Source organism: Anolis carolinensis, chromosome 4 (assembly GCF_035594765.1).
Source record: "Anolis carolinensis isolate JA03-04 chromosome 4, rAnoCar3.1.pri, whole genome shotgun sequence".
Classification (NCBI taxonomy): Eukaryota; Metazoa; Chordata; class Lepidosauria; order Squamata; family Dactyloidae; genus Anolis; species Anolis carolinensis.
In genome coordinates this window covers 199,140,103-199,159,590 of record NC_085844.1, presented here as the reverse complement: position 1 = coordinate 199,159,590, position 19,488 = coordinate 199,140,103, and the positions used below count along the sequence as shown (strand labels likewise).

Here is a 19,488-nt window from a genome sequence, read left to right as displayed (position 1 = left end):
ATCCTTTTCCTTCAGAGCTCTTACCCTAACCCCCCCCCCCCCCGCCCATTTCTTTCAGTCACATAAATCCTAATTACGCTTCCCCCCGTTTTCCTTTGAGGAACTCTTTTTCTCATAGCATTTTGTTTCCGCCCGGCATTCTTTATTTGCAGGGCGGAAATACGGAGCTGCCCTTCACGCTGCCTGTTTCTTCCAGGAGCCGGGACGCTTCTCCCACGGCGCTGTCTTCAACGTTCTCGCGTCGAGGGAGAGCATTCGAGCATTAGATGATGTCGAGCGTGACGTCGGGGGAAAGAAGGCGGTTTGCGCAGGCAGCGTGGCGGGCAGCTGCTTCGGCGCGAGGACCCCGGGTCCTTGCTTCCGGAGCGGGATCGGACGGAGCGAGAGAGCGGCCAAGATGAACCTGGAGCTGTTAGGTGCGTGGCTTTGAGGCGCTCCTTCCCGCCATGGAGGCCTGGGCGAGGGAGGGAGGGAGGCCTGGCGGTTCGCTTGGTCACCCGGCTGCAAGGCGGGGCGCAGGGCCCGGCTGGCGTCGAGGCTGGGAGCTGGAGTCTCAAGGAGGCGCCCACCTGGGGCCTCATTCCTGATCCCACAGGCAGGAAAGGCCCACGGCCCAATCCCCCGCCTCGCTTTTACGTGCCCTATTCCTCCGCACGAAGCTGACAGGCTCCAGGGCCCAATCACCTGTCAAGCTTGGCTTTGTTGCCATGGCAGCCGGGCAGGCCCTGGCCCTTCCTCCAGGAGCTGCGTCCTCGCCTTGTTCGCTCCAGCACCGAGCCACACCCCCCGTGGGTTAATTGCAGGCCCAGTAGAAGCTGAGGGATCATTCAACAACACACCTCACGAGTGCATTACAATTTCATCATCCTGTACCCGGAACCCCAAAGCTGCCCACGCAAGTGGATGAAAGAATGAACCCTTTGCTTTCCGGTATTTCAATAGCCGCAGACTGTGTTTCATCCCCAAATATTTCAACTGTTTGTACACAATTGACTTGTATATAAGGTTATCTAAAATAATAACTTTATTTTCTATTCTGCCACCATCTCCCCAAAGGGACTCAGGGCGACTTACAAGCGGGACCAAACACACCAACTAAAGTCACAGTTAAAACATTATTATTATTATTATTATTATTATTTTATTCTTATATCCCGCCCCATCTCCCCAAAGGGATTCGGGGCAGCTCACAGGGGGACCAAGCCTAGAATACAACATAAAATACGACAGCAAAATGCATTTAAAACATACAAACATATAAAACCAAAAAGGCGTATAAAATACAATAAAAACATACAACTGACCAATAGTCAGGTGCAGTTAGCGTATTCAAGATTGGTAGTAAGAGAGTAGAATTTATATATGTGCAATATCTTGCAACCTCTAAAGCTGGACCAGAATAAAGTGCAATGGTCGGGTATAGGTGGAGGACACCGTTAGTTGTGCCGAATCAGTCAAATGCATATTGCAATAGCCAGGTTTTTAGCTCTTTCCGGAATGTGGTCAGAGTGGGGGCTAGTCTAATTTCCCTTGGGAGGGAGTTCCAGAGCTCGGGGGGGCTACCGCTGAGAAAGCCCTTCTCTCTTGTCCCCACCAGCCGTGTTTGGGACAGCAAAGGGAGTAAGAGGAGGGCCTCCCCTGCAGTTCTTGGGGATCGTGCAGGTTTGTAGTAGGAAATGGGATCACAAAAATAAGCCAGATCCGAACCATTTAGGGCTTTATAGGTGGTAACCAGCATATAACAGTCCAATTTACACAATTAAAAATAGCAAAATATAATAACAGCATTATAACTAAATCGAAACCAAACTTAACAAACCAGCAACCAGGAATACAATGGGCATGATCAGACTAAGGAGGGCTGGGCATGAGCTTGTGCAAAAAGCAGACTGTAGGGCCAAGGCCAGAGGTAAATTGTTGAGTACAATCTTATCAGTAAACTAGAGCTGGACATTCATAAATGGGCTAACTATCATCAAATGCACACTAGAACATCCAGGTTTTCAAATCCCTGCAGAAGGTGGGCAGAGTAGGGGCTAGCCTAATCTCACTGGGGAGGGAGTTCCAGAGCCAGGGGGCAGCTACCGAGAAGGCCCTCTCTCTTGCCCCCACTAACCATGCTTGAGTTGGTGGAGGGAACGAGAGGAGGGTCTCCCTGGCAGATCTTGGAGCCCGCACCAGTTTATAGAGAAAAATGCGGACACAAACTTCATGCTTTGAGGTGGGTCCCATTTCTAAGGACCTCATCACACTGAACGTGGATCAACTTTAAATCTAGTTTCTGCCTCCTGCAGAATTCTGGGGCTTATAGTTTTGGGAGTGGCCTTTAAACTGTTCAACCAGGCAGGCCCTGGGCCTCACTAAACTACAAACTCCAGAATTTTTTAGGAGGCAGAAACCAGATTTAAAGTAGATCCATGGTCTAGTGTGATGAGGCCGTAAGTTATCTCTTTCTCTGTATATATGTAAATATCGTTTTTCATTTAAAAAAAAAAAAAACAACCCTCTAAATATCTCTGTTACTAAACATTTGTGGTAAGGGATGCTCAACTTGTATATACAAGCAGCCCCCAAACTAGGAAGAAGATAAATTCTGTAGGTTTGTTCTTAAGTTGATTTTATTTGTAAGTCAGAAAAGGTATATTTTTTTCATTGCAATTCCAGCCACACACACACACACACACACACATATATAAATCTGTGAGATTTCAACTCACTTTCTATCCCTGTGATAATTGGATTTTGAAACAAATCGACTTGTGGAAACAAGAATTTGGGATAAAGTTTCAGTGGAGCCCCTCTTCCCCATGATAACTCCTCCAGGAGTGAATTTCCCTTCTTAGGGATAAATTTCTTTCACTTCCTGTTGTCTCACCTCGGTTCTTAACTGTGAGTCATTTGTAAGTTGGATGTTTGTAGCTCGGGAACTGAGGTCACTGCCCATTAACATATAGTCCAATATATCTTTAAAGTTTGAGCCAGACAGACCTACCAGCACTTGACTGAAGATTCCCTTGTGGGGCACGTCATAAATAGGATATCTAAAAAGCACATGCTCTAGGGCAGGGATCCTCAAACTTTTAAAGCAGAGGGCCGGTCCACAATCCTTCAGACTGTTGAGGGGCCGAATTATCACTAGGGGAAAAAACCGAACCAATTCCTATGCACACTGCACATATCTTATATGTAGTACAAAACAACAACAATAACAATGAAAGAACAATACAATATTTAAAAATGAAAATAATTTTAACCAACATAAACCTATGAGGATTTCAATAGGAAGTGTGGGCCTGCTTCTGGCCAATGAGATAGTCAGGTTAATTAGGATTGTTGTTGTTGTTGTTGTTGTTGTTGTGTGTCTTCAAGTCATTTCAGACTTTGGGCGAGCCTAAGTCCAAAATTATTTATTTATTCATTTACTACATTTATTTACTACATTTATATCCCACCCTTCTCACCCCGAAGGGAACTCAGAGCAGCTGTATGTACATACAATATATTATATTACTAGCTGTGCCCGGCCACGCGTTGCTGTGGCTTAGTCTGGTGGTGTTGGTCAGTCTACATTAGGTTGTATTTATGCTGTGACCTCCACCCTTCTTTATACTCACATTAGTAGTAGTATTTGAAGTCTGTTACCTTCTTCAATTTTTGTGTTGATTGATAATTGGTTGAGATCCCTGTTCTCTTTGGTTTGTTGTTAGTTGTAATGTCTGTTTCTGCTGAGTGTGGTTTATATTTTTATTGTGGTACAATAGTCCTTTTTTGTTTTGCCTGTGTAGGTGTTTATTATTATTGTTTTTGTTGTGGTCATGAAGGTTGGATAAGTTAGATGCTACTGTATTGTTTTTTGGAGGCCCAGTGTAGCACTGACTGGCCTCTCAGCCTCAGTGCCTGGCTGTTTCTTGCCTGTGATGGTGTTGATTCTCGTTGCTTTTGTGGTTGTCATTGTTATTATTGTAATTGTTTTTTTGGAGGCCAAGTGTGAATGTAGTGATTGGGGAGGTGGATGAGTTGTGTTGTCAAATTTTGTATTTGTTATAGTCACAATGCGTTGTTGTGAGTTTTGTGGGTCCGGATTGTGGTTTTGTGGTGTGGTTGTGTTGTTACAATCGGGAGAGAATGCTTTTATGTTGTTGCCAAGTTTCATATTTCTGGGGCATTTAGTTGTCTTGTTATAGTCATGATGCGTTGTTGTGAGTTTTGTGGGTCCAGTGTGGGTGTGTGGTGTGGTAATGTTGTTACAACTGGGAGGCAAGGCTTTTGCATTGTTTTGCCAAGTTTTGTGTTTCTGGGGCGTTTAGTTGTGTAGTTATAGTCATGACACGTTGTTGTGAGTTTTGTGGGTCCGGATTGTGGTTTTGTGTTGTGGTTGTGTTCTTACAACTGGGAGGCAAGGCTTTTGCGTTGTGTTGTCAAATTTTGTATTTCTGGGGCGTTTAGTTGTGTTATAGTCACGATGCGTTGTTGTGAATTTTGTGGGTCCAGATTGTGGTTTTGTGGTGTGGTTGTGTTGTTACAACCGGGAGGCAAGGCTTTTGCGTTGTGTTGTCAAGTTTTATATTTCTGGGGTGTTTAGTTGTGTGCCAAGTTTCGTATTTCTGGGGTGTTTAGTTGTGTTGTTATAGTCACGATGCGTTGTTGTGAGTTTTATGGGTCCGGATTGTGGTTTTGTGGTGTGGTTGTGTTGTTACAACCTGGAGGGAAGGCTTTTGCGTTGTGTTGCCAAGTTTTGTATTTCTGGGGCGTTTAGTTGTGTTGTTATAGTCACAATGCGTTGTTGTGAGTTTTGTGGGTCCTGTGTGGTTTTGTGGTGTGGTTGTGTTGTTACAACTGGGAGGCAAGGCTTTTGCATTGTGTTGCCAAGTTTTGTATTTCTGGGGTGTTTAGTTGTGTTGTTATCGCATGATGCGTTGTTGTGAGTTTTGTGGGTCCGGATTGTGGTTTTGTGGTGTGGTTGTGTTGTTGTAACCTGGAGGCAAGCCTTTTGCATTGTGTTGCCAAATTTCGTATTTCTGGGATGTTTAGTTTTGTTGTTATAGTCACTGCGCAAACAACTTTATCATTTTATATATATAGATTAGCATAGCACAATATTGGCATTATACTATATTGAACTATACCACTATACTGTAATATTATATGTAATATATAACATATAATTAATATTATTATATGATATTATTGTTAGTACTGTATTGTATAAAATGATAATATTATTATCAGTATTATATGTATATACAATATATTATATTATTAAAACGGATATAAAAATATTATATTATAAATGAGGGCGAGGGTCAGGTAAATTACCTTGGAGGGCCGCATCCGGCCCCCGGGCCTTAGTTTGGGGACCCCTGCTCTAGGAAATCTATTTCAGCAGGAGGGCAGGGGCAAAGCCTTCCTTCAAGTGCAATTTTCTTATATATGCCCTCTAACATCTTGGAAGGAAGAGAGTTACATCTGGCCAAAGTGAACTATCTTCTCAGGATGCTGTTACTAAGGAAGTAAAAATAAGGTGCTGTAGTTGCTTGCCATCTTAAATGTTTTGATGCTAAAAATTTGGGTGACTTCATGAGCTCTGTTTGTCTGTATCAAATATTATCTGTTTGTCTAGTGCACAGTCCCCATTATCTTCCATAGCTAAAAGAGATTGAGTGGAAAGACTAATTTGTTGTAGGGCTCTTAAGACTGTCCTGAGCCAGTTGGACTGGAAGTTGTCATGAAAAACAAGGGGAAGATGGCCTTGTGCACCATGGTGACAACTTAACAATTTTTGACAAATTGAAGACTGGTTTCTCTTCTGATTGTATAAACTCAGGACCTGCCTGTACTTTAAAAAACATGTTTCCATCAGAATAGACAGGGACTGATAAAGACAAAGACTGAGATTTCAACATATATGAAAGTGGTCTTTAACTCTTTCCTTTGCTCTTTCTCTCCTGGAAAAAATCTGTTTAAAGCTGGTGTTTGCATTGTCTTGGCTACTGTAGTTCTTGAGTGACCATCACAGAGGTATTTGTCTGGCTTACCAATTACATTGAGCACTCCATATCTATGGATTTTGTGTACATAGATCCAACCACTCATAACTTGAATATATTTTTTAAAATAATTCAAAAAAGCAGACCTTGATTTTTCTGTTTATACAATGAGCATCATTTTTACTACATCATTGCATATACTGGGACCTCAGCCTCCACAAGGAGCCCTAGAATTAAACTCATGGAATTTAGTGTAGAGAATTTCCTGATAGGACAGGCCATGGTGCCTCTCCTGGAAGCAGTAGCCTTGTATAGGAATGAATGTTCTTTCTTACATTTTGTAACTTTGGGAGGCAGTTTTTAATGCCGTTTTTCTAGAAAATTGCCATAATAATTGCATAAATTCCAAAGAGGAAACCCTTACTGAACTTTCCCATTTTTTCCTGCCATGCACTTTCATTTTGCTCTTCCAAGAAGGGCTAAATGGCACTTGTTTAGCATTTCTTTAAAGTCGTGCTTTAATGTTGCCTAAATGATAGATCTGATTCTCACTCTCTAGTTAAGAATACATTAAACTGTGTGCTGGAGATCCTCTTCCACTTTCTGGATATGGATCCCAGAATGAAATAATAAATCTGATCGTGTAAGTAAGTGATGGGCCCCTGGTGGTGGCGCAGTGTGTTAAAGCGCTGAGCTGCTGAACTTGCAGACTGAAAGGTCCCAGCTTCAAATCCCGGGAGTGGAATGAGCGCCCGCTGTTAGCCCCAGCTCCTGCCAACCTAGCAGTTCGAAAACATGCAAATGTGAGTAGATCAATAGGTACCGCTCCGGCGGGAAGGTAACAGCGCTTCATGCAGTCATGCCGGCCACATGACCTTGGAGGTGTGTATGGAAACGCCGGCTCTTCGGCTTAGAAATGAAGATGAGCACCAACCCCCAGAGTCGGTCACGACTGGACTTAACGTCACGGGAAAACCTTTACCTAACTAAGTGATATGCACTATTTGGCACCCTACTTTCATTTTATGAAGGATATTTTTGAACAACTTAGTGTGATAAGAGTTTATACAAGCTTTTCATGCTTTGTGCTTTTTTTTGTTTCAGAATCCTTTGGACAGAACTATCCAGAGGTAAATATCTTTTTAAAGTTGTAAACCTGCTGTTCAAATACTGCTTGATTTGTGACTTAGTTTTATCGTATTTGAAATAGGGCAAAGGATTTTTGGGAGTGGTAATATAAGTGAGCAGTTATACTTTAAATGAAATGTTATCATACAAATGTATCTATTTATAAAAATGGTATCCTTTCTATTTATGGTTCTTCACCAGTAGGTTTATATTTGTTTATCTGGAACATTTTTAAATTAGGAAGTAAGCCACTCATAAATTGTAGAAATTAAACTTATCCCAATTGTTTCTATGCCTTTTTACTTTCAGGAAGCTGATGGCACTTTGGATTGTATTAGTATGGCCCTTACATGTACTTTTAATAGGTGGGGCACTCTCCTCGCAGTGGGTTGTAATGACGGCCGAATTGTCATCTGGGACTTCTTGACAAGAGGCATAGCAAAAATCATCAGTGCCCATATCCACCCAGTCTGTTCCTTATGGTAAGAAATTATCTTAGTGGAAGTAGAATCTGTTTTGTAGCTCGCATGCCTGCAGTTTGGGCTGAGAGCAGAATGTCTATTTCCAAGTCAAATGTTTGGCTTAATATGGAAGACCTGTTGTTACTATCATTTGTCATAATCCAAAAAATCGTGTACGTGCACAATAATAAATTATGCATGCATCTTGCACTCTCTGTCAAGCATGAAATGCTACTGAATAAATCTAAAGCAAGACCTCTCAAACTTTTCCCACTTGCAACCCCTTTCTGCCTTTATATGACCCCACTCTTTTATATATAAAAGAGTGATGGAATTCGAGCACCGAGCAAAACAACAAAACTAAACACGCTCCAAACTCCAAATTTGACAAAAGAATCCATTATCCACGCCTTCAGGTTGAAACAACAAAACATCGGGTCAGAACCTCCACATGATCCACTCACCCCACACTCCTCCAAAACAAGGGCGGGAGAGGGAATGCCCAGCTTTGCCTTTCCCCTCTCTCTGTTACCCCTCCTCCCATGACGTCACTCCCCCGCCGACAATGGCTGATCCCCGTGCGCGCCCTGCTCGCAAGCCCCACCCCCCTGGGAGCCGGAGCCACAGCTTCTCCTTCTGGCTTCCTCCTTCCCCTCACTCCCCGCCATCATCAGGATCTCTCACCAGAGCACCCTCCTCAGCTTCTTCCCCAAGTCAGGGAAAACGCCAGCCAACCACACCGACGGCGAGGAAGTCACAGGTACCTCCTCCAGGCCAACTTGAATACCATTGAATAGCCTTGCAGCATCAAAGCCTGGCTGCTTCATACCTAGGGGACTCCATTGTCGGCCAACTTGAATACCATTGAATAGCCTTCCAGCATCAAAACCTGGCTGCTTCATACCTAGGGGACTCCATTGTCAGCCAACTTGAATACCATTGAATAGCCTTCCAGCATCAAAACCTGGCTGCTTCATGTCTAGGGGACTCCATTGTCGGCCAACTTGAATACCATTGAATAGCCTTGCAGCATCAAAGCCTGGCTGCTTCATACCTATGGGAGTCCATTGTTGGCCAACTTGAATACCATTAAATAGCCTTGCAGCATCAAAGCCTGGCTGCTTCATACCTAGGGACTCCACTGTCGGCCAACTTGAATACAATTGAATAGCCTTGCAGTATCAAAGCCTGGCTGCTTCATACCTAGGGGACTCCATTGTTGCCCAACTTGAATACCATTGAATAGCCTTGCAGCATCAAATCCTGGCTGCTTCATACCTAGGGGACTCCATTGTCGGCCAACTTGAATACCATTGAATAGCCTTGCAGCATCAAAGCCTGGCTGCTTCATACCTACGGGAGTCCATTGTTGGCCAACTTGAATACCTGTCACGCTCAGGCAGCGGAGCACTAAGAACCAAACACGGAGGCCAAATACAATCTAATATCTTTATTAAAGAAATATTATAGTAGAATAAAAACAAGTAGAAAATGTAGTCCAGCAATAGACCTTTCAGAGAAGGTCAAATATAGTCCAGAAATATATTGTCCAATATATAATATTAGAGTTCAAAGTTGTAATCCCATAACCGAAACACACTCTACTTCCAAGCAGTAGAGTGGGGAAACGTCCAAAGTATTTCTAAAGTTCAAAGTAAGTCCAAAGCATGAACTGGAGACAAGGCTAGATACTTGAGACAAGATCCAAGGCTGGAAACACGATGAGATAGTTCATGAAAACTTGACAAGGCAAGGCAAGGCAAGGAAACTGGAGTTGCAGACTTAAAACGCAGTCCACACTAGGCTGGAACCGAAGTTAATCCTGAAGCTGATCTGTTGACTCCGCACGGATTCCTCGGTGCGGGGAACTTTTAAGGAAGTTCAATCTTCCTGCAGAGCAGGTGTCCAGAGCTTCCTTTCCCAAGGGAAAGAGAAGTGAAACACATCTTCCTGCAGCTGCGTTCCTCCCTGCAAATTCCCAAGAGAAACTTAGCTAATTAACGTTCTGCCTGGCTGCTAATCTGGTGCTTTTCCTTGTTTGTTCTTTTTGACCCCGACTCGCAGCATAGGACTCTTTTCTCGCAAAGGGAGGAGAGGCGCCCGGAAAAGCTTGTTCAAGGTCCATTTTAATGGGTTCTTAGCAAGAATGGTCAACAACCGGCATCTGGAATGACTCCGTCTCCTGCTGAGATGGCAAAAACCCCATGTTGTCATCTTCATTATCCATGATGGCGCTAGGGGCAGAACTCTGAGGCCCATGAGACATCACAATACTATTGAATAGCCTTGCAGCATCAAAGCCTGGCTGCTTCATACCTAGGAGATTCCATTGTCGGCCAACTTGAATACCATTGAATAGCCTTGCAGCATCAAAGCCTGGCTGCTTCATACCTAGGGGACTCCATTGTCGGCCAACTTGAATACCATTGAATAGCCTTCCAGCATCAAAACCTGGCTGCTTCATGTCTAGGGGACTCCATTGTCGGCCAACTTGAATACCATTGAATAGCCTTGCAGCATCAAAGCCTGGCTGCTTCATACCTAGGGGACTCAATTGTCGGCCAACTTGAATACCCTTGCAGCATCAAAGCCTGGCTGCTTCATACCTACGGGAGTCCATTGTTGGCCAACTTGAATACCATTAAATAGCCTTGCAGCATCAAAGCCTGGCTGCTTCATACTTAGGGGACTCCATTGTCGGCCAACTTGAATACCATTGAATAGCCTTGCAGCATCAAAGCCTGGCTGCTTCATACTTAGGGGACTCCATTGTTGCCCAGCTTCAATACCATTGAATAGCCTTGCAGCATCAAAGCCTGGCTGTTTCATACCTAGGGGACTCCATTGTTCCTAACTTCAATACCATTGAATAGCCTTGCAGCATCAAACCCTGGCAGCTTCATACCTAGGGGACTCCATTGTCGGCCAACTTGAATACCATTGAATAGCCTTGCAGCATCAAAGCCTGGCTGCTTCATACCTAGGGGACTCCATTGTTGGCCAACTTGAATACCATTGAATATCCTTGCAGCATCAAAGCCTGGCTGCTTCATACCTAGGAGATTCCATTGTCGGCCAACTTGAATACCATTGAATAGCCTTGGAGCATCAAAGCCTGGCTGCTTCATACCTAGGGGACTCCATTGTCGGCCAACTTGAATACCATTGAATAGCCTTGCAGCATCAAAGCCTGGCTGCTTCATACCTAGGGAAATCCATTGTCGGCCAACTTGAATACCATTGAATAGCCTTCCAGCATCAAAACCTGGCTGCTTCATACCTAGGGGACTCCATTGTCAGCCAACTTGAATACCATTGAATAGCCTTCCAGCATCAAAGCCTGGCTGCTTCATACCTAGGGGACTCCATTTTTGGCCAACTTGAATACCATTGAATAGCCTTGCAGCATCAAAGCCTGGCTGCTTCATACCTAGGGGACTCCATTTTTGGCCAACTTGAATACCCTTGCAGCATCAAAGCCTGGCTGCTTCATACCTACGGGGAATCCCCTTTATGCCACCTTCCATGCCATGAAGAAAACCCCACTAAGGACTACGCCACAGCAACGGGTGGCCGGGTACAGCTAGTAGGTATATAAAACAGGTATAAAACCAAACATTTATTGGTACCAAATCAGCATTTGCAAGGCTTGCTAAACAGACTGACTTTCCTTTTTGTGGAGTACAGGTGAAACATTTTCTGCGGAGTCCACTGTAATCACTGCATGTTGTTGCTAACAGATTTGTATAAATGCTTTTTAAACTGTGGATCCCAACCCTAGTTGGGGTCCTCTTAGCTCAGTGTTGAGGTTGCAAAAATTTTGGCAACAGTCTAAGGTTTTTATTTTAAAATAGGATTAGAATCATGCAGAAAATGAGAGTCTGACCATTTATTGGTGTTGTTATGGAGATCAAACTAAAGGAATGGCTCTTGTCTTCATTTTTCTCTTCCAGTTGGAGTCGAGATGGTCACAAGTTGGTCAGCGCATCAACTGATAATATGGTTTCTCAGTGGGATGTTCTTACAGGTGATTGTGACCAGAGATTTCGTTTCCCTTCACCTATCCTGAAAGTTCAGTATCATCCCCGAGATCAGTAAGTAATACTGACAAAATCGTTTTGTGAAATTGTTTGAGAAAGTTCAATTTTTTTTTGCTTTTCTTGGCTTTCATTCTAATCATCTTATTTTATTATTTCATACATTTATATCCCGTCCTTCTCACACACACACACCTGGGTGGGGGGGGGGGGGACTCAGGGCAGCCTCACAACTGGCACAACTATGAATCTTGACATTTGAAAGTTTATATGTTTGTTTTTTTGAAATAAGATTTCTGTCTTTTTAGACAGCTCAGGATAAAACTTAAATTAGTTAGGTTTTTGTGTGGAAGTTCAGGATGGGAAACTGATTACTGTTCTCTTACCCCTATTCTGTTCAGCTTTAAAATGTCAGGGATGTTGAGGATCGGGTGGGAAGAAGAAATATGATCAGGAGTGTGATTCTGAACTTGTTTTATGGTCAGTTAGTACTATTGATTATAAATTAGTGCTGAAGTTGAGCAAATTAAATTAAATGGACTAACACTGAATCTCAGCAAGATAGTAGCGAGGCTGTTGGAGCTGACCTTAGTTTTTGGATAATGTGTTACATAGGCATTTGTCTCATAAGAAGGAATCTCTTTCAGTATCATTCTTGGTGACTGCAGTTTCGCTAGCTTCCCTGTTTCCTTCTTCTTGTCTCCTCTTTTTCTTCATTTCTATCTTATTTCTTAGCCTCCCTCTATTTTCTAAATCTTTGACCTGTACTTACCAGGCCTAGTCAAATTTCCCGCATTATTCAAAATCTTCCTTTTCCAGATGTATGGCAATATTTATCCCCTGCCATCATAAAATGTGTACCAAATAAAACTGCTTCCTCTATATAATTCTTTTTTATCAATCTAGTAGTTATTTATGTGGGATTGTTGACACCATTCACTTGATAAGAAAATTATTATTTCTTCCAAACTTTTGGAATTTTATGAGTTATTCCGAACAAGGTAATTTTAATGGAAAAGATAAAAAGCATGAGAATGTACTATTGTTAAACTCTGATGAAGAGGTATGTTTTATTGAACTGACGAGAAGCAATGATTTTGTTATTCTTCCAACTTCCAATTTAACATTATGTCTCTTAATTGTAATTCCCCAAACCAGTGGCATTTATATGTTTTCATATTTGAAAATGTATCTTTTTCTTCTTTTTTCCCTTCCCCATATATTTTTAAGGAACAGGGTCTTGGTATGCCCAATGAAATCTGCTCCGGTAATGCTAACGTTGTCTGATTCAAAACATGTCGTCCTGCCAGTGGATGATGACTCTGATCTAAATGTAGTGGCTTCGTTTGACAGGCGAGGAGAATATATCTATACAGGAAATGCTAAAGGAAAGGTGAGCAGTTATTGGACTGATCTATAGTGGGTTCAGGCATCAGCTGTCTATTGTGTAACTTGTGCAGCACAATCCTAAGGATGTTTACTCTGAAGTAATTCTACTGTGGCATTAGGACTAGTTCAATGGGGTTTGTATATCTGAGTAGACATGTATAAAATTTCCCTTTAGAATGTTGTCCTATATTTGTGGAACTGATTAAATAATCTTCAAAACACCAGATCCCATCCAGTTTTGGATGATTACTACATGGATAGGAAACAACCAACAAATATCCAGTGTAGGCTATCTTTCAGGGGAAGAAACTGGTATAACTATCTTTGAGTATTCCTTGCCTAAGAAAGCTTCAAGAAATTCACAGAACTAGGCTAACTGGGTTCATCCTACCTCACCAGGCTACTTGAAAGCATATACACACAGTTTGAATAAAGCATGACAAGTAACTGATGGCTCTTATTCTTCTGGCTAATGGATGGGGATATACTCCTTCATTATTTCTGTATACTCATGTTTTAGAGAAACATGAAGAACAATACCATCTCATATCTCTGCCAGGAATGGCATCATTTTCATAAGTTCTTCATCTGCCCTTAGTGATACTACTATTTTTTAAAGAATACAGCATGCAAATATAGATACATGTCTTGATTAATATCTCATAGGTCACTGATAGAATTGCTACTTTTATGACACATGTTGGTATCTGTACATACTTTTTTCTTACAAGCTAAATAAAGATGAAGTGTGGTGAATAGACAACAAGAAAAAAAAGTACATCAGTTTTTTCTTGCTTGCCTCTTTAGATCTTGGTCTTGAAGACAGATACTCAAGACCTTGTTGCTTCCTTCAGAGTAACCACAGGAACCAGCAACACCACAGCTATTAAATCAATAGAGTTTGCTCGAAAAGGAAGGTGAGTTCATTACTGTAACCCTATATATACATGTTCAGACTGTGTTCACTGTAAACAAAGTGGGGAACAGCAAGATCTTGTCTAGCAACTTCCACTGTTCTGTATGATGAACAGAATGTTCAGAAGTAGTGGTATGAGTGTTTCAAAATACACATGTTTTTGGGAACCCTTACGTGGATTTCCCAATGGTCTATATTAGGCTTGCACAACATATGGTCCAGGAGCCTGATGCAGCCTTCACAAGGATTTGGTGTGGCCTGCAGAGGCTCTGAGCCTAAGCCTTAAAGAGGGAGGTCATATACAGCACTACAGCAGGGTAGCCATCAGAACCCGCCATTCTCTCCTGTAAGTATTTTAACTCAACATGTTTCCTTTCTGTATTCAGCAAAGTTCCCAAACTAACCTGTGACAAAGGGGGCACCACCAATAGATCCAGTCAGGTTGCTGGAAGTGCTGGTCTCAGTTGGAAACATGGCCTGAGGATGTTGTTAGCTTCAGCTTAGAGTAGTGGTGAGCAGGAATGAAGTTTCAAGGGTTATTAGATCTTTATTCAAGGAGGTTGGAATCTTGGGTTCCAGGTTACATTAAAATTTGACATTATATTGGCCGTTTTAGAGGGAGAAGGAGGCGATATTGGAGAAACACCTCAGTTCTTACTTGTGTCGCTCTTACTTTCTCTTTGTCTCTATTGTCCCCTCATCTGCCGGCAAAACAGCCAACTCCACACCGTTCACTTATGAAGGAGAAATTTGGCTAAGCTGAACTTCCTTTTTTTCCGCCTCTGGGTTGCCTCTGTTGTCTCCTTTTCTAGAGGGAAAGACCACTAACTGAAAGACCATTCATTTCCCTCCCTTGTGAGAAAGAAATGTAGCTTCACCAGGAAGTTGTTGTGGGGTCTTCATAGCAATGCTAAGTTTTTCCCTCACAAATGAGGGAAATGAATGGCACAGAGTTTGTGGTTTTTCCCTCCATAGGAGAAGGAGACAACAGATGCAACCCAGAAACAAAAGGAAGAAGAGCAGCAGAATCAAGAGCTGAGGCACCTCTTTCAATCAGAAAAGGACTGCAATTTACCATCACACGGAGGGGAGAGGCAGAAATTGAGGCTAATCCACTTTAGCTTCCTCTGAGGGATAGGCACTTTTTCACAAACTCGAAGTGGGGCGCTTAAAAATATATCTGCAGCCTGAAAAGGTTTAGCCTTTTAATTTCAGCCCCTTACTAGTGCAATGTTGTGCAGACCTGGTCTATATGGTTATACGTATATAGTCTTGTGTGTGTGTGTGTGTGTGTGTGTGCAGAATTCTTATTTGGAATGTTGGCAGCAAGTGAACCTCAATTCCCCTTTGTCCACTGTGTGAATACTCTTTGAAGGTGTAAGTAGTTCTTGTTTGCATAAAGATTCTTAGGTCAAATTATAAACCTACCATATCAAAGTATGGATTTAATGTGATAATTCAGGAGATCAGCTGTTGCCATTTTTTGTTCAAAGCAGTACAAAGAAGCCTTGTGGTGGAGAGAATGCAGAAGGTTTATGTTTTTCTAGGTTCTTCTGGGATGAACTAAATTCTACTCAGAAGGGGAATGTTCATTTTGTTGATAAGAGTTTAAGGTATAGTACTTACACTGACCCGTAGATAAGTCGACCCAGATTTTGAGGGTTGATTTTTAATTAAAATGTATATACTTATACATGAGTAGGTGGGCTGCATCTATAATCAGCCTATTTAGGCAATAGTGAGATGGAAGATGGGATTTATATGTGGTCCATACATTCCTATCCATGCTTGATGTTGTTATTGTTACCGTTACTTGATCCTTTCTAATGGAGATGCCAGGGATGAGCTTGGTCTTCTGTATGCAAACCATGTGCTTTCAAAATCCTTCTTCCAAATGTCTTTTGGTGATTCTTTCTCCAAATGTCATTACTGGCAATGAAGGCAACAGGAGTGCAGATTCATCAACAATGGGCCAGTAGATTCATTCATCTGTGGAATTAACTTTGTTTAATTTTGGAAACAATGTGTCTTTAGCATTGGGAAGTTTTGTATTAGCAACTTTTAGATGAAGACTATGTGAGGCTAATGGTTTCCCGCAGATTTAGTGATCTTCAGTTCTTCATCGCTGGGTTTCCCAAAATATCTGATCTGGATAATCAGCAATGGTTTTCCCCCAATTACTAGGGACTAGCACTATATTTATACCCATTGTCTGTTGGTTTCTTTCCTGGAAATTTGACAAAGACTAGTAATCAATAGCTCAGGGATCACCAGAAATGCTTTATGAAAGAGGTTTAGGAATTTTGATTATCTTGGTTTCTTTAAAAAGTCTTTAAATTTTTTTTAAAATTAGATACCACAACTTGACTTAATATAAAGAGCAATTCCTTTATTATAATAGGAAGGCTAAGTACTATGGATTAATTGTAAAAAAAACCCAACAACTATAAATAGTTATGTATGCCCAAGGAAACTTTGAATATGTTTCTTGAGCAACAGTCCATATGCCTTATGGTAGTGTGCTTTCTGATATTGAGGTACTTTCAAAAGCAGCTTATGTAATGACATGGAAGGCTTCAATTCAAACAAAAAGATCCGCTGTCATACTGGAAATCCTGCAATATGGTTAGAAAATCGAATAAAAGTTTTGTAGGTTTGTCACTTCAGTGTGTTGATCTTGTTGCTTACATTAATTTGTAAAAAGATTCTAATCTAAATACATTTAAAATGCATCGTACTTTGAATATATTTTCTGTCTCTCAGTTGCTTCCTAATAAATACTGCTGATCGCATAATTAGAGTCTACGATGGTCGGGAAATCTTGACTTGTGGTAGAGATGGAGAACCAGAACCAATGCAGAAGCTACAGGACTTGGTGAACCGGTAAGGAAGCCGTTCACTTGAGGCAAGGTTGTGTACGGTGCTTCCAGTGTTTAACAGTAGAATTATTAGTTTGATGGTGATGATAGGTGATGTGGGTGCAGAGGGAGGTGCAAAGGCAATTGGTGTATGGGTGGGTGAGTTGGGGCAGTCAGAGGCCAGGGAGGAGTTGGGGTAATAAGTAGGTGGAGGAATGCGTGGAGCAGGTAGCAATGGGCAGGTGGGCAGAGGGGGAGCAGTGGACGATAGACATGCAAACGAGGGAGCCAATAGGCAGGCAGACAGGCACATGAGCGGGGGGATAGGCAGGCAGATGCAGAGGGAGTTTGGAGGATAGGTGGGTGGGTCAGGCACTAGGCAGGCAGATGGGGGTGGGATAGGAAGGGGGACAGGGTGGGAGGAAAGGAGGAGGAAGAAATGGGATGATACGATAAAATAGTCAGGAACTGAAAGGGGACAACAGAAGTGATAGGTGGATAGGTGTTTGGGGAGGGAGCATAGGGTGGTAGCTGCAGGTGATAGGTGGGAGAATGGAAATGATAGGAAGGTGCAGGGCCTGGGGAATAGGCAGGCAAGAGGGTGTGGAGGCAGCGTGAGCAGAGAGAGTGGGTGTGAGAGCTATATGAGATAGGCAGGTGAAGGGGGCAGGCTTTTATGTGTCAACTAGGCTTACTGAATATAATAATAAAAGTGTAGTTCAGTTAATGCAGAGGAATGACTTTAGAATTCTGATGGAGACAAACCCCAAATACAAGCTTTTACTTTATTTAAGTTCACAGTAGTACTGTATAATACATTTTTGATTTGAATAAACATTTTCCAAACATTTATTTATATATAATCTTATCTGTGGAGTATAAGATAAAATGGATGAAGATAGGAAATATTGCCCAGTAGATCTGGTTCCTCTTCCTTGTGTGCCATGTGCTTTTGTTCGTCCCGGTGCCTCCTTTCATTTTCCAAACATAACAGAAATTTATGGCACACAGGAAGGAGAAAAGATGAATCAAATACGTGGGATAAGTGTATTGGCATGCGGGGCAGCTTATCCTATACGCCACGAGTGTCTGTTAAGCCTGGGCAAAAGAAAAGTGGAACAGAAACACTAAGCATGCCTGCCTCCTGAATAGGTACCCTCTGCTCATTTTCTGATGATGGGCCCAAATGTTGTTGTTGTAGTAGTAGTAGTAGTAGTAGTAGTAATAATAATAATAATAATAATAATAATAATAATAATAATAATAATAAATAATTAGTAAAAACATTGGCACCTTTATTGAAAACATGATGGAGCACTGGAAAACTGAACTGTTTGTTGGAAATGAAAGCTATGGATTTGTCAACATCAGAAGAGGAATTTTCCAGGGAGACTCATTGTCCCCTCTGCTTTTCATTATTGCCATGATCCCTCTGTCAACAGTCTTACAAAAAACAAATCTCGGCTATCAAACATCTAAGAAATCTCACAAAACGGAAACTGAAATCCAGTCTCTGACTAACACTGTCCGAATTTTTAGCACTGATATCAGCATGGAGTTTGATTTGGACAAATGTTTGACAGTGGCATTGAAGAAGGGAAAAATCATTGAAAGTGAGGGCATAAATATGCCTAATGGCCAAACAATAAAGTGTCACCAGCCAGAGGCTTATAAATATCTGGGCATATTACAGCTGGACAACATCAAGCATGAGTATGTGAAAACTGCAGTCAGTGAAGAATACACACAAAGGATCAGAAAAATTCTCAAAAGCAAGCTCAATGGAGGCAACACCATCAAGGCCATAAACAACTGGGCCATACCTGTCATAAGATATACTGCTGGCATTATAAACTGGACACAGGCAGAACTGGACAATTTGGACAGAAAAACAAGAAAACTCATGACCATTCATCATTCACTGCACCCTCGCAGTGATGTTGACCGGTTATATCTGCCTAGAAGATCAGGTGGCAGAGGACTCTTACAAGTAAAACAAGCAAGTCAGAGAAGAAGAACATGCCCTGGCAGAATATGTAAAGCTAAGTGAAGAACCTGCTTTGATTGAAGTCAAAAATCAGAAACTCCTCAAAGCACAGCGGACAAAAAACCAGTACAAGAAAACTGCACTACAAACTAGAGCTGACAACTGGCACAACAAAACATTGCATGGAAAGTTCCTTGACAAAATTGAAGGAAAGCTGATAAGGAGAAGACCTGGCTATAGCTCACAAATGGGACCCTGAAGAAGGAGACAGAAGGCCTGATCCTTGCAGCCCAGGAGCAAGCCATCAGAACAAATGCAATTAAGGCCAAGATCGAAAAATCAGCTGTTGACCCAAAATGCAGACTGTGCAAGGAAACCGATGGAACCATTGATCATATCCTCAGCTGCTGTAAGAAAATCGCACAGACAGACTACAAACACAGGCACAACTATGTGGCTCAAATGATTCATTGGAACTTATGCCTCAAGTACCACCTCCCAGCAGTAAAGAACTGGTGGGATCACAAACCTGCAAAAGTATTGGAAAATGAGCACACAAAGATACTGTGGGACTTCTGAATCCAGACTGACAAAGTTCTGGAACACAACACACCAGACATCACAGTTGTGGAAAAGAAAAAGGTTTGGCTCATTGATGTTGCCATCCCAGGTGACATTCGCATTGACAAAAAACAACAGGAAAAACTCAGCCGCTATCAGGACCT

At 42.1% G+C, this 19,488-nt stretch overlaps 1 protein-coding gene across 5 annotated transcripts in view; it reads left to right on the top strand.

Annotated features, from left to right (window-relative positions):
• Nucleotides 1-224: 224 nt before the first annotated feature.
• The window catches only part of rbbp5 (RB binding protein 5, histone lysine methyltransferase complex subunit), a 44,826-nt gene continuing 25,562 nt past the window's right edge, over nt 225-19,488 (top strand). For 2 of the 5 annotated variants that reach the window (XM_008109621.3, XM_016993259.2), the window contains exons 1-7: nt 225-416; nt 7,092-7,117; nt 7,425-7,597; nt 11,530-11,670; nt 12,844-13,006; nt 13,810-13,919; nt 16,682-16,801. In XM_008109621.3, the coding sequence (XP_008107828.3) occupies nt 398-416; nt 7,092-7,117; nt 7,425-7,597; nt 11,530-11,670; nt 12,844-13,006; nt 13,810-13,919; nt 16,682-16,801 (752 nt within the window). In that variant the 5' untranslated portion in view covers nt 225-397. Of the gene's footprint in view, nt 417-745; nt 931-7,091; nt 7,118-7,424; nt 7,598-11,529; nt 11,671-12,843; nt 13,007-13,809; nt 13,920-16,681; nt 16,802-19,488 lie in introns of those variants that run through there. The other 3 variants (XM_008109619.3, XM_016993260.2, XM_008109622.3) reach the window with 3 other exon arrangements.